The sequence below is a fragment of the Sander vitreus genome, chromosome 10 (genome assembly GCF_031162955.1).
Source record: "Sander vitreus isolate 19-12246 chromosome 10, sanVit1, whole genome shotgun sequence".
Lineage (NCBI taxonomy): Eukaryota > Metazoa > Chordata > Actinopteri > Perciformes > Percidae > Sander > Sander vitreus.
The window spans coordinates 14,512,877-14,526,236 of NC_135864.1; the positions used below are offsets into that span (position 1 = coordinate 14,512,877).

Here is a 13,360-nt window from a genome sequence, read left to right on the forward strand (position 1 = left end):
ATCCAAACAATTGTTGTTCCTGTCACACTCAAACTAAACTCAGCCAAGATAACATTTATGTCTGACCTGAGGACAATGATACCTGATTGGCACATGATAAGTAATGTACACACAGCAGCTTGATAGCCAGAGAGCTTTTAGTATTGTGGCTTTGTGAGAAATTTCCCCAAAAACCATAGAGCCAGCTTCAAGATTTATGTCCACTTAAAATAATATGTGTTGAGCTCTTGGGTTTTCACAGCTCCTCCAAGTGTGTTTATTGAGGTGTTGAAAAGCAGTAATGACAGTTAGCCTTTAAGCTAAATTAAGCAGTCGTTTTAGCGTGTTGAAATGCAAAGTAAACAAGGTGTGTTTTGTACGTCATAGATGCTACATGTTGTTGATTTAAGTGATTAAGTTCCTGTGGTTTTGTTGCTGAACTTTGCCTCTGCGCTCCAGTCAAAGGATTCTTTAAACACAAAGAGTACTTTTTGGAGACTTACCCTGGAAATATTTTCTCGCCAGGAACATCAAGATCCGTCCTGCTAGTGTGAAAACCTTCGACGAGGTTACCATGGAGGACGGGAATAATAAGAACCACGAGGTGAGTTATTCATTCTGGACTTAACCCTTGTGTTGACTTTGGGTCACATTGACCCGTTTTCAATTTTTGTTTTATATCAGAAAATATGGGACGTAGAAATAAGCGCTGAAAATGTGTAGAAAAAAAATTTAACAATTTAAAACGTTGGAAAAAGCAAAAACAAACTATGAAAAAAAGGCGTCAAAAACATCGAAAAAAAACCTTGTTTTTATTCACGGTTGACGGGAAGACAACACAAGGGCTAAACCAGAAACAGATGCACAATCTGCGCTCTAACTTATCCTAAACCACGCAGTTAGTTAGATGACAGTTAACTAGAAACTTCACCCTGAAACATAAATGTCGTTATTTATAGTGGCTTGTTTGAACTGTATGAGAAGATATACCATTATTTTTGTGAATTTTAGAATAGCTTCAATTGGTACCTACAGAGTGTGATAACGTTATTCCTTCCCTGGTTGTCATGTCATATGGAGTCCCACAAGGCTCTATACTTGGTCCAATTTTATTCAGTTTGTATCTGCTACCATTTGGCCATATTTGTTTATTCAACACTGTGACCTATGATTTTTATGCCAATGACTTGTCACGTCGTTTAGTCAAGAAAATCTTAGCAATGTGGATTCCCTGCACTGCTGCCCTGCTGCCATCAAAGACTGGTTGGCCTTTAACTATTTACAACTGAATACTGATAAAACTGAAGTTATGGTAATAGGTCCTGATCATTATACTGTATAACAGAATCAACCACTGATCTTGGATCATTGACAGTGAACTTTCAAACAGATCTGATTTAAAGTCTTGTTTAGTCTTGCTATCTACAAATCAGAAATGTTGCCAAAGTCATTGAGGCAGCAATTGGTACAAGTTGCAGCAAGTCTTCTGACAAACGCCAGACTACAGTCCTGACTGAATTGAATAGACTCCATACTTGTTTTAGATTTCAATTTAAGATGTTGTTGATTACTTTTAAAGCCCTCAGCAGTTTGGCTTCACTATATATTTTGGATCCTTTAACTCCTTATTTTGCACCAAGAACTGTAAGGAAGCTTTTACTCATTTAGCTCCAACACTGTGCAACACATTCTCCCTCATTATCAGATCTGCTGAGTCTCTGCCACATTCCAGCTTTAAGGGGCGCCCTGATAGCTAAATGTTCAAGTATCAAATAAAGGTGATAATTTCGCTCCAATGGCTATATGATATTGATTGTATTACTATGTTTGGTCATTACCTGAGATTCTTTTTGTATTTCATGCTATTGTATTTTATCTGCACCTGTAAAGAACTTTGTAACTTTGTAACTCTGTTTTTGAAGGGTTCTATAGAAATAAAGTTTACTTACTAACATTTAGATATTTGTTATTTGTTCACCTCACATAACAAAGAAGAGAAGATTTGGGGTTTTAATTATTCTCTCTGTCTGTCTGTCTCTGCATCACCATCAGGGCGGTCAGTCAGACAGCGGGATGGGCCTGTCGTCTGACAACATGGAGACTCTGAAGCGCCTTGAATCATTGGCAAGCCGACCCCTGAGCATCATGGCCCTGGCGTACGTACATCACACCACACAGCACCCCATCCAACATGGCATTTGACAAATCAGCACACACAAGAAGAGACTGCAAAACACCTACTTGGAAACCTCCCCGTTGTGCTGGAATGTAGCCGCTATAACACGTCATACACTCACTCTCACAAACACAAGTTTCTTTTGCCTTAAAAAAAAGTCGGCAGCTAGTTTTCTCTTTTGTATGGAGAAGCCGTGCGGGAGGAACAGCGGCACAAAGGAGAAGTGGGAGGGAAAAAGCTTGAAGGTGACAAACTGAAGGACTGAGCACAAAAGCAGAGTGGATGCGTCACTTGAGGTTTGGCTGTTTTAAGAGCATGCACTAAAACCCTTTGTTTTCACTAAAAGAGTCCTGAAGGAGATACCTCCCAGTCTGATTGAATTTATGAGTCATGGCTGCTAAGTAACAAATTTACATAATCTCAAAGGACTGACATTGGCTTACTAAAGACTGTACTCCAAAATGCTGCGGTTCATTTGATGACTTTAAGATATGGATCCTGCCAGGTCAAGTATATAAAACCGTTATAAAGGGGGGAAAACACTGAGACAATGTGTTCCCACTTCGTGGATTATTTGAGGATAAAGTCAAATCTGAGTCAAATTTCTGTAAATCTTTTTCTTATGAGGGTCTCTGTAGGTGTCTTAAGGCGTACATATTAAGTTTACAGCAGCTCAGTGGCACGGGGTCAAACCTCTGAACTCAGTAATTACACTTTAAACCTTGTGGTATTCTGCTGTTCCCTGCACAGTAGCAACTATTAATACTCCTTCAAAGTACTTGTGACTTCCACTTAAAAGATTAAAGGAAGAACAGCAGTTAAGTAAGTTGTCCTATAGCAAATCTTCATATCATTCATATACCGAATCTCTGTTAAGTTGAAGAGGAAAGAGTGTGAACGATATTGAAGCTCTTCTAAATTATTAAGAGGGAACATGTAAACAACTGCTGGGGAAGTAACTAATGAGACACACTTAGCAGAGATAACGACACGCTCTGAAGCACTGTAATTAATTTACAGCTGACCAAACTTCTCTAAAAACTCACAGTGTCTTTTAGAACTCAAAAGGTTGAGGCTACTGAGACGCATTGCAGGCCTGCTTGTGTCATCAGGGCCTCGGTGTGGCAGAAACTCAGGCATGCAGAGAATGATCCACATGAGGGGAGGACTTCCTTGCTGAGCAACCGCTCAATCACTGCCACCTTTGAACTTAGGATGGTTTACACAAGCCACCCCTGTTAGCTATTGCGCTGTGCTCCTTTTGTTAAGCTGAAGTCCACCTGTTGCTCCCTTGGCCTTCACCACTCCCCGAGCCTGACTTCTTTATAAACAAGAGCACACAACACAACTTTTTGTTGATTGACAAATATTGCCAAGAAAGCTGTCTTCCTTAGACAAAACTGTAAGTAAACATTAAAATCCAATAAGGTAAAACAGTCTACATTCATTTTTATATCATAGAAGAATTTCAGCTCAGCGAAAAAGGGATTTATATCCTCACTCATTTTGTTTCCTGTTGCTCAATTGCCCATTGTACCCCACCTTGTGCTTGGCATGGGCATGGCAACACTACTATTGTTAAATATTTTGGATGGCTAGTTTATCAGGTAGTAATTCATCAGGACAACATTCCAGTAAGGCGGCGTCACTTTACCCCCACTGGGCGCTGACCCCTTGGCCTCGAGAAAGGAGCTCTGGAAACCCTTGGCAACCTCCAAAGACAATAAGAGGCAATTACTCATATTCTGAGCCTCAAATGAAGCAGAAGGACTCAGGATGATTGATTATATCATATATGAGTAAGGAAAGGTTTCCCGGATAGTACAGCTTCACAAGGGCCATTTCTTAAATTAAAGAATATCAAAACAGACCTTTATTGTTCAGCAGCTTGTTGTTCACCCATTCCAAATTTACTGCACCAATTTCGGCCCTGATTATCTAGATTTTAGAGTTATGGCATTAAAATAATTTGAAAGATGCTATAATAATATATACAAATCAATGCACTGAATATTTAGTGAGTTACATACTGAGGACACAAGACTGTCATTTCTTGGTCAGGATGTCCCTGATTTGTTGTGTCTGTCGTGCTTGTTTGTCAGTGTTTTTGCAATTAGGATTGTTGATTGTACGAGGCTGATGATGTGACCATTTACATTACTACATTTTCATTAACAGAAAAATTGGGAGAAGCTCATGGATATTAGAGCTTCACCTAATGATTATTTTCATTATCGACTAATCTGTCAATTATTTTGTTTATAATATGTCATCAATGGTGAATTCCCCTTATTCTAAAGTGACATCTTCAAATGTTGTGCTGTGTCCAATCACCCAAAGAATATAGAATTTACACTGATACAAAACAGAGGAACATGAAATCATCACGTTTGAGAAGCTGAAACCAAGGAATATTTTAAAAATAAATAAAAAGACTTTAAAAATGATTATTTAATCATCAAAATAGTTGCTGATCAATTTTTTGTAGATCGATTAATCGACTACTTGGTTTAACTCTAATAGAAATGTTTAAGAAATGTGATCATAATAGATGGAGACATTTTTGTTTTGCTGTGTTCTAAGTAGATAATGAAAAGCTTCACTCTGAATCAACTTTCTGTCGTTTCAGTGAGAGATTATTTTGTATTTTAGGTTGTTTTTAAGCATGTAGAGATGAATAGTTTGTGTTTTATGTTCACAAACCTGCTTGTCTTGACCCTTGAAAATGATGTCTTTTGAGTTGTTGTATGTTGTATTGTGTATAGTATGGTGATATTTCTCTGTTATATTTATGCTGTTCCTCTTTGTGTTTTCAGGATGAAGGCAGTGAGTAAGAGTAAAGAGTCTGTGCTGAGTGACACAGAGAAAGAGAAGTACCCACCCACAGTCCCCTCTCTGGACTTCAGTCTGGATGACTCAGCCCTGGACGCAGAATTGGAGTGTCACAGCCCGCCGCCTGACTACAACTATGTGGTGCGCTACTCCACCCCACCTGTGTAACCTCCTGCTCCAGCCCTGGAGAGAATCTGAGTGACAGCCTTGAGGCCATTGCTTTGTTCTCCTGTTTTGACTCTTATCTCTGGACTGTAGCAAAGTTTGAGAGGAAAATACATGAGATTCCCTCTTAAATTATTTAGAAAGAACGCTCTGAAATGAATCAAGAATCTACTTGACTGTAACTTCCAACTTTCAGGGCATCTGCTGAGCAACAAAAGGAAACCTGTAGCCTCTTGATTCCTTTCCAGTTTTCAGACGCAGGCTGAAACGTTAATGCTGCTGGTCCGTTCCACATTCACTGTGATATGTCAAACAGCTGGAAACAGCCTCAGGTATTTCTTTCATCTACTGTGAAAACGAACCACAATCATTCCCACTTTACCACAGATCTGATTGAACTACAACCTTTGATGATGAAGAGTAACATCCAGAAAAGAAAAGAGAGAGGAAAGATGTGGTGTTAAAGTAGTTTTAGTTTTAAAAAACGTTAAAGAAAATACGTTTTTGTAATGTGGCTACATCTGCTCACATGAGGTGCTTTCCGACCGGATAGTACTTGTACTTTTTAGAGGAAAAAAAGTACACTTCTAAGCAGTTCTAAGAACTACTCTCCCCCAAAATCTTTTTTTCCGTTTGCATTCCCACTGGCCAAGTGGCCATAGGGACTGGTAGGAGGGGTAAGGGAGTGACGCAAGCACGGCAACGGTCTTTATAGCATCGTCACTAGACCTTAGTGCCACATACAACAACAACAAATGATGCTAATACTTGTGCACTTTTCCTATATTAAATGCACGTCCATTCTCGTAGTAATTCACGTAATGTTTTGCTCAACACAGACGGGGCTTTATTATACTCGGTACAGACCCCGCCTCTGCCTGCTGCTGCGCTGTGGACGTGTGTGTGTGTGTGTGTGTGTGTGTGTGTGTGTGTGTGTGTGTGTGTGTGTGTGTGTGTGTGTGTGTGTGTGTGTGTGACGCAGGACACGCTTGTGGAGTATAACTCCGAAAAGACAGTTAACCACAGGTTCCCGTTAATCTTATGATGGACATGTGTTGTGATATTTAAACAAACGAACCGTCAATGGCGAAATAAAAGCCTCTTATTTACGAGAGTGGTCTGAGAGACCTCCAGCTTACTGCGAGGTGTCTGAGGATGACTGGCCGAGCGACGAGCTAGAGGCCGGGGCAGGCGCTTGCTGTCTGTCGCCTCACTTCATGGAGCTTCTGAACTCCGAAAATCCCCAAATTTTTCCTGTCGGAACACGACAAAAAAAGTATTCTAGGAACGTTTAGTTCTAAGAACTGCAAAAATCCCTCCGGTCGGAAAGCCCCTATTAAGGTTGGCTAAAGTTCTGATTTGTTCAAAGCAAAAAGCCGATGACAACAATTGAACAACATTGATTGACTGCTCCTTAAATTCCATAAAAATATCAGCTTAACTAACTCAGGTTGACCCAGAGTTACTGTCATGTTGTAGTGGATGTGTTTTAAGCTCTCCTGGTTTATTGAAAATCACAGGTTAATGAGGAAACAGGGTAGAGCTGAGAGTGAGTCCAGGCGGCTTCAGATTTAACATTACAGCTCGACCATTGAAGCATTTAAATGAAGAGTTACTGTAGATCTTCTTTTCCCAATCTAGTGTTGAAGAAACTCAAACGCTGTGTTATTTTTATTTGGTCAAACTAAAAAGAAAGTGTTTCATGTGTACAAAAATGAGATTAGACTTCATAGGAACAGTTTATTCAAAAAGCACTAATAAAATGTATTTATTTAGATTGTGAACACTGTCATTTAGTAATGTTTTAGAATTGTAATTCAAAGTTAACCAAAGGATTTTCCAGCTCAGTCTTCCTATCAACATGTAATATCCCAACACTCTAGATGTATATGCTGTTTGTGCTGCTGTATTCACTTATAGTAAAGCTGAAGGGAAACATGTAAGTGGATTTATTCTGTCCTACATCTTGTGCTATGTGTTAGTAAAGCTTGCAGGGCAGGCTACAAAAACTCTAGATGTGTGTGAAGTGAGCACCAGTCTGCTCTGGATCATGTTGTATTATTTTTTTATCATGTAAAATCATGCATTTTGTTTGTAATACCATATGTATTGAAAGTATTGTGGACCAAACTTACTTAGCGTACAAACACCCTGTATACATGTGGCTAACTTGTCCTTGTTGACCAGTAAAGAAACAGTATTTGTCAGTGATTAAACTGCAGTAAAAAGTGGATATTTTGAACCCCTGTGTATTTCCAAATGATGTTTTGTTTGTGACCAATTTGTTTTGTTTATGCGGAGAGGAAGTGATTACCATATGCACTGATACTTTATATCAAGTATAATTTCTGTATTGGAAAGGTATATTATTATGAAACAGTGTTAAGGGTCAAAGATTTCTGATTTATTTTGCATTTTTATTTAACTATTCATAGTAGGAAATTAACGTTTGTAGTATTTGTTATAGTATTTCTTGCCAGTCTAACATCATCCTTTTTTATGTAAGTATGTTCACCTATAATTCTGTCCTCAATTTCATTTTAGTTACTGCTAGCACAACAACATTGAATGGATTTTATTGCATTTCTTTATACATAACCATGAGTAATAGAACCTCCTATCTTTTTTGTTTTGTTCATGTAGTGTAACAATTTTGTTTTTATGAAAGTTATGTTCCCCACACTGTTAACTGAGTATATGAAGTAAATAAATGAATAAAGATCTATATGTTTATACATTACCTGCAGTCTCGACTTATAATTGCTTGAAATACTTATACGAGGAAAACATTATTAATTCTTATCAGGCACTACGCTGATAATCATGATTCCCAGAGGATGAATCTTACTAACTGATAATCTGTTCCTCTAGCGCCACCATGAGGTTGACATTTGTGGTTTACAGTAAAATTTCACGACACATTACCTTGCAATCTGGGGCAGACATTGATGGTCTTTGTGAACTTTGTTGATTCCCTGACTTAAGTGCCATCCTCAGTTCAAAATTTACAATAAGCATTGCAGCAACAAAGCTAATTTAATCAACCATAAATCTGCTGAAAATGACTCCAATTCTGCAAAAACCCTCACAGATCTGTGCACATTTATTGTGTGCTTTGGATTAGTTCTTTCTAAATAAAAAAGTGGGAAAATAAAAACATTGTGTTGCATGCAGAAATGTTTTATTTATTTCCTGTAAATCATCTCATCACCCCTCGCATTTTTTCTGCCACCCATTAAAGGATTCCAACTCTTGTGCGGTGAACCCCTGGCACAAACAAGCATGACCCGAGGCTTCATACTATTCTTAACTCCAACCAAGTTGATTCACAGAATTCAAATGCTCCTTAATTATTCCCATGTGAATTCTCAAACCTTAATGAAAAGGTCTGTTTAAAGACCTGCTGCTCCTTGGACTGTGAGAGACTCACTTCATCCTCAAGGACAAGGTGTCGGCAGCCTGTCTGCACACTGTGACAATGCCCCTCCGAACAGGAAAGAAAGGAACTCTTAATCATCCTGGTCACGACCAAAGGACGCCACACACGGGGCTTCCTATGGGAGCGCAGGGTCCCTGCTTACTGGCACTGGGTGTGTCTGAGGGACCACACGTCACAGGACAGGTTGGGCCCCTCACTGTCTCCGCTTGTCATCACAGGATTTACTATGTTTACTGTAAGGTGAGCGCCCAACATTACACTCGAACACATATCAACAACCTCCGACTATTTCCAGAATATGAGAAACAAACAAACAAGGGAAGGATGTTGGAGGGGGGGGGGTTATTGACTGTCAGGTATGTGTAACTGCATCTTAACACAGTATTTTTCCATACAGGCAGAAGTATTATCCTTTCCTGAGGGGCCAATGCGCCTGGGAGCAGCACTGCCACTGAGTACAAGCTGTTTATTAAACTAATTAATTAATATCAAAGATTAAAATAAGTTTGAGATTATATTTTGTATTAATATTCTAAATACAAAAAGGAACTAGAAATATAGCTATACAATGTAGTGCATTAAAAAGTGCAATATTTCCCCTTTGAACTGTAGTGAAGTATGAAATAGCATAAAATGGAAATACTCAAGTAAAGTACAAGTACCTCAGAATTGTATTTAAGTGCAGTACTGGAGTTTTGTTCTAAGTTATTGACATCAAAGATGGCACTATAGCCCCAGCAGCACAGTTAATTTCTCTTTATATACAGTCTATGGTTGGTATCAGTAAAGACAGAACACTTATAATGAAAAATGTAACACTACAGCTTGTACATCACCTCTGCTTGTATTTCCTTTTTAATTAATAAATATCTCTGCTGATGTCTTTAGGACCATTAAATACATAATTTAACATGATTGACACACTGGTGTTATTAGCAGCAGTAAGATGACATAACTGTATCAAAACCATGCAGGGAAGTAATATACTTTAAAAAGATTGTCACATGAGAAATAAGGGGACAAAGAATAATCAAATACTGTATACTCACATTATCAGAGATTGTAAAAACACTAAAGGATACGCTCAAATTTCACATTTTTCACATACTAAAAAGAGCAAAACTTTGGAAGATATCCACTTGACTTGACTCTAATTCAGACTGCGTATGGTGTATGGACATATGGGCATGAGAGTAGTATTGAACAAATGTGAACCTATCCTCTAATGCAGGGGTCTTCAACAGGGTGGTCTTCAGAGTCAATGTAGGGGGGCCTCCAAAGTTTTTAAGTTTTATCAAAAATTAAAAAGTCTTAACATGAATCCAACATATTATTAGCAAATATAAGTCCCACTGATAATAGGCATACTGGCATATAGGCAAGCTATTCACTAAGTTGGCCATCCACAGATACAGTTAATCCTAAGGATTCACTGTGCCACATGTATGTTTAACATTAAAACATGATTTATAAAATTATGCCAACAATTATTAGGCTATTTTAATAGCCTATGCAAAAAAAGGTATGAAGGCTTTAGGCCACCCTACATGTTACTGTAGGCCCAGTTTAATGTGCAACTTAATTTTCTATGTAGCAGGAGGTCCCCGTTCCATCTCTCTTTCAGTTAGAGTGTCCTTGGCTTAAAAAAATGTTGAAGACCCCTGCTTTAATGTGTCAGTGTAATAAACTAGCCACCAGGTGGGAAATACACACCACTGAACAACAACATTGCAATGCCATGACCTAGATAGCTATTCATCATTGTTCTGTGATCAGAAGTATTACTAATAAAACATGTGGAAGCATAAATCTGTCACCAGAGCAGGATATGAGTCAAGGTGTTTTGACTCTAACTAGAATCATATAAGACTTTCTTAAAGTCAGTTTTTTCATTTTCATATAGGCCAAAGTCAAAAATCACAAATGTGCCAGGGAGGGCTTTACAGTCTGCACAATGATATCATTAGACTCTCAATCTGGAAAAGAAAAAAAATAACTTTAACAGAAAAAAGGGGGAAACCTCAGGAAGAGCAAGAGGGCTCCCCTCTTCAGGATCTGATCAGTCAAGACTTTTAGTTACTGAGAGTGTAACGATATATATAATAAGCAGAAATGTTCTGTTTGAATCAAGTACCACACCCATTGTGCAGTCTGTTTTTGTTTCCCTCATTTAATTGCATGTTTGAAAAAGACCTTCCCTCCTCGAATACTTCCACAGCCTCTTCCCAAAGCAAACAGCTCTGCAAAACAAACACTCCATTAATCATTAAAAAAGAGGTGCTAATGGATTAACGTTTGAAAGTACACCAGAAAACATCTGTGATCCAACTGAATCTGTGCAGCTTGAAATCCTATCATACACTGATTTGGGGCCATCGACAAAACAGCACAAAGCCCCCCCCCCAACCCCCTTCCATATATAAACGGCCGCACAATGCTGTTCCCAGACCCCTGCCCAAGAAGGTGAATGGTGGGTAGTCCACATCCGCGCCTCTCACCTAAATGCAAAACAATGAGCCGGATACTGCCCCCTTTAAGATACCTAACTTCAGTCCACCTTTAACAAGCAAAGTCTAAGCCAACAACACATGCAGCTAAATAAAGACTCTTCTGTTATGGGCTTCAGAACCACTGTGGTTCAAAGGGCGAAGGGGAAAAAACAAACATCACATCAGCAACAGATTAATATATTGTCATGTGTAGTAGCTATGTGAATGTCTGTTTCCATTTGAATTGTAGGCCTACTCGTCTTTCTCCCCATGTTTTCTTCCTCCATCTACACTATCACTATCAAATAATATGTTTAACATGTTCACCATCTTAGTTTAGCATGTTGCTAATTAGTACTAATCACAAAATACAGCTGAGGCTGATGTGAATGTCAATAGTTTTGCGGGTATTTGGTCATAAACCAAAGTAGTAAATTAATTATGAGTGGTACATGAATGCCTGTGGCAACCCATTCAATATTGAAATTGAATTGAAATATTTTTCTCAAAACCAGAAATGTCAACCTCATGGTGGTGCTAGATGAAAGGTCAGAGGATCACCAAAGTCAGTAGGATTCATCATCTGGGGACCATTAATGTCTGTACAAACTTTCATGGTACTCAATCCAATACTTATTGAGATATTTTAGTCTGAACAAAAGCGGTGGACTGACAGACTGACATTGCCATCCCTTGAGCAACTTAAAGACATCAAAAACCAAACAAACCTAAGGGACATCTGGTGACTCCACCTGTGTATTTTCATGTGGATCTGGGACGTTGCTGAAGCAGCAGAACTTTAAACTCACTTCAGGAAATCAAAAAGTGTAATTTCATTCTGGTTGAGAAACCATGTGTTGTGAATTAGTGAGAACAATCAAACAAAATTCACTAAATCTCTTAAAAACGCTAACCCTTTCTACAAAAAAACATCAGAAAGCTTGTATTGTCGGCCTGAATTTAAATTTGACAGGCTAGCATGCCAGTGGGGTAAAATAAAAGTTGCACAATGTTTACTTTATTCATAGCATGTGTTCCCCTTCTGTCACCCCCTGTTAGTTTACTGATGACAAACAGAAAGGAGACTTATATCAGATAAGACCAGAGCTTCTGATCACCTCCTGCTTCCATATGTTTCAGTGATAACAGGAGCTGCACAGAGCCAACGTATATATCTGACTTCTAATAGTTTCCAGAGAACTGCAACACAACTTTGTCAGCCCTCCACCCTCGGGAGTCTTCAGATTCATCAATGCCCATTCAAAGGCAAAAGCGCAGTGAAACCAGCTCACCCACTTGCCCCCATTGTTTACCTCTCTGGCGGTGGGTGAGGGGTTTACAGAGTGCTCATGCACCAGGAGGGCCTGGGAAAAATGTTCACAGTGGCATAATTAATGTGAACTTGGTGGGGTTATTTTGGAGCTCAGACGCATGTTGTTTTGTGTTAATCTCTTTCTGTGAAATGTCTGTCCGGTTCCGGTGCTGCCGCCCCATGGCTGTTTTTGGTGAACTGAAATCCCTTTCGATGGTCTAAATGTGGGACATCAGAACCTCCTGTTTGTAAATGTGCGGTGCATCTCTGCATCTCTGCGAACATTTGCAGGGGCATTTTGTGGCTTAGGTTACCACATACATTATCATACATGAAAGAATATAAGATCCCAGATTGTTTTTGGTTTTTTTTTATCTGGGGATTCAGTTGTCTGCTGTGTCAACCATAATTGATTTGAAGTTTTATTTATTATTTATTTTTCTTCTTTTGAAATGTTTTAAGTCAACTTGGATGGATTGCTGTGAACAATGTGGTACAGATCTCCATGGTCTCCAGAGGATGAATCCTAATGACTTTGATGAGCCTCTGACTTTTCCTCAAGGCCACCAAGAGGTTGACATTTGTGGTTTATTGTGAAACGTCTCAACAACTATTGGATAGACAAATCGATTGCCATGGAATTTGTTTCACACATTTATGTTCCCCTTAGGATGAATTGTAATCACTTTGGTGATCCTTTGACTTTTCTTCTGCTTCGATTCAGCATGTTTGCATTTTTATTTTGAGCATGTTAGCATGCTAATATTAGCATTTAGATCAAAGCATGGCTGTGCCTAAGTACAGCCTCACAGAGCTGCTGACATGCACTGTAAACCCAGATTTAGTTGTAATTAAACTTTTTAGTGGTGACTACTTATCTTTCATGTTTTGTTAAAAAACATATGTATTACTAAATCACATTTGTTGTTTGTAATAATCAGCTTAATTATGCAGTATACAGATCATAT

General features: G+C 38.8%; 1 protein-coding gene across 3 annotated transcripts in view; it reads left to right on the plus strand.

Moving 5' to 3' along the window:
- The window catches only part of kdrl (kinase insert domain receptor like), a 48,817-nt gene extending 40,925 nt beyond the window's left edge, over window positions 1–7,892 (plus strand). For 2 of the 3 annotated variants that reach the window (XM_078260400.1, XM_078260401.1), the window contains exons 28-30: window positions 505–583; window positions 2,032–2,135; window positions 4,972–7,892. In XM_078260400.1, the coding sequence (XP_078116526.1) occupies window positions 505–583; window positions 2,032–2,135; window positions 4,972–5,155 (367 nt within the window). In that variant the 3' untranslated portion in view covers window positions 5,156–7,892. Of the gene's footprint in view, window positions 1–504; window positions 584–2,031; window positions 2,136–4,971 lie in introns of those variants that run through there. The other variant, XR_013502593.1, reaches the window with a different exon arrangement.
- Window positions 7,893–13,360: the final 5,468 nt, after the last annotated feature.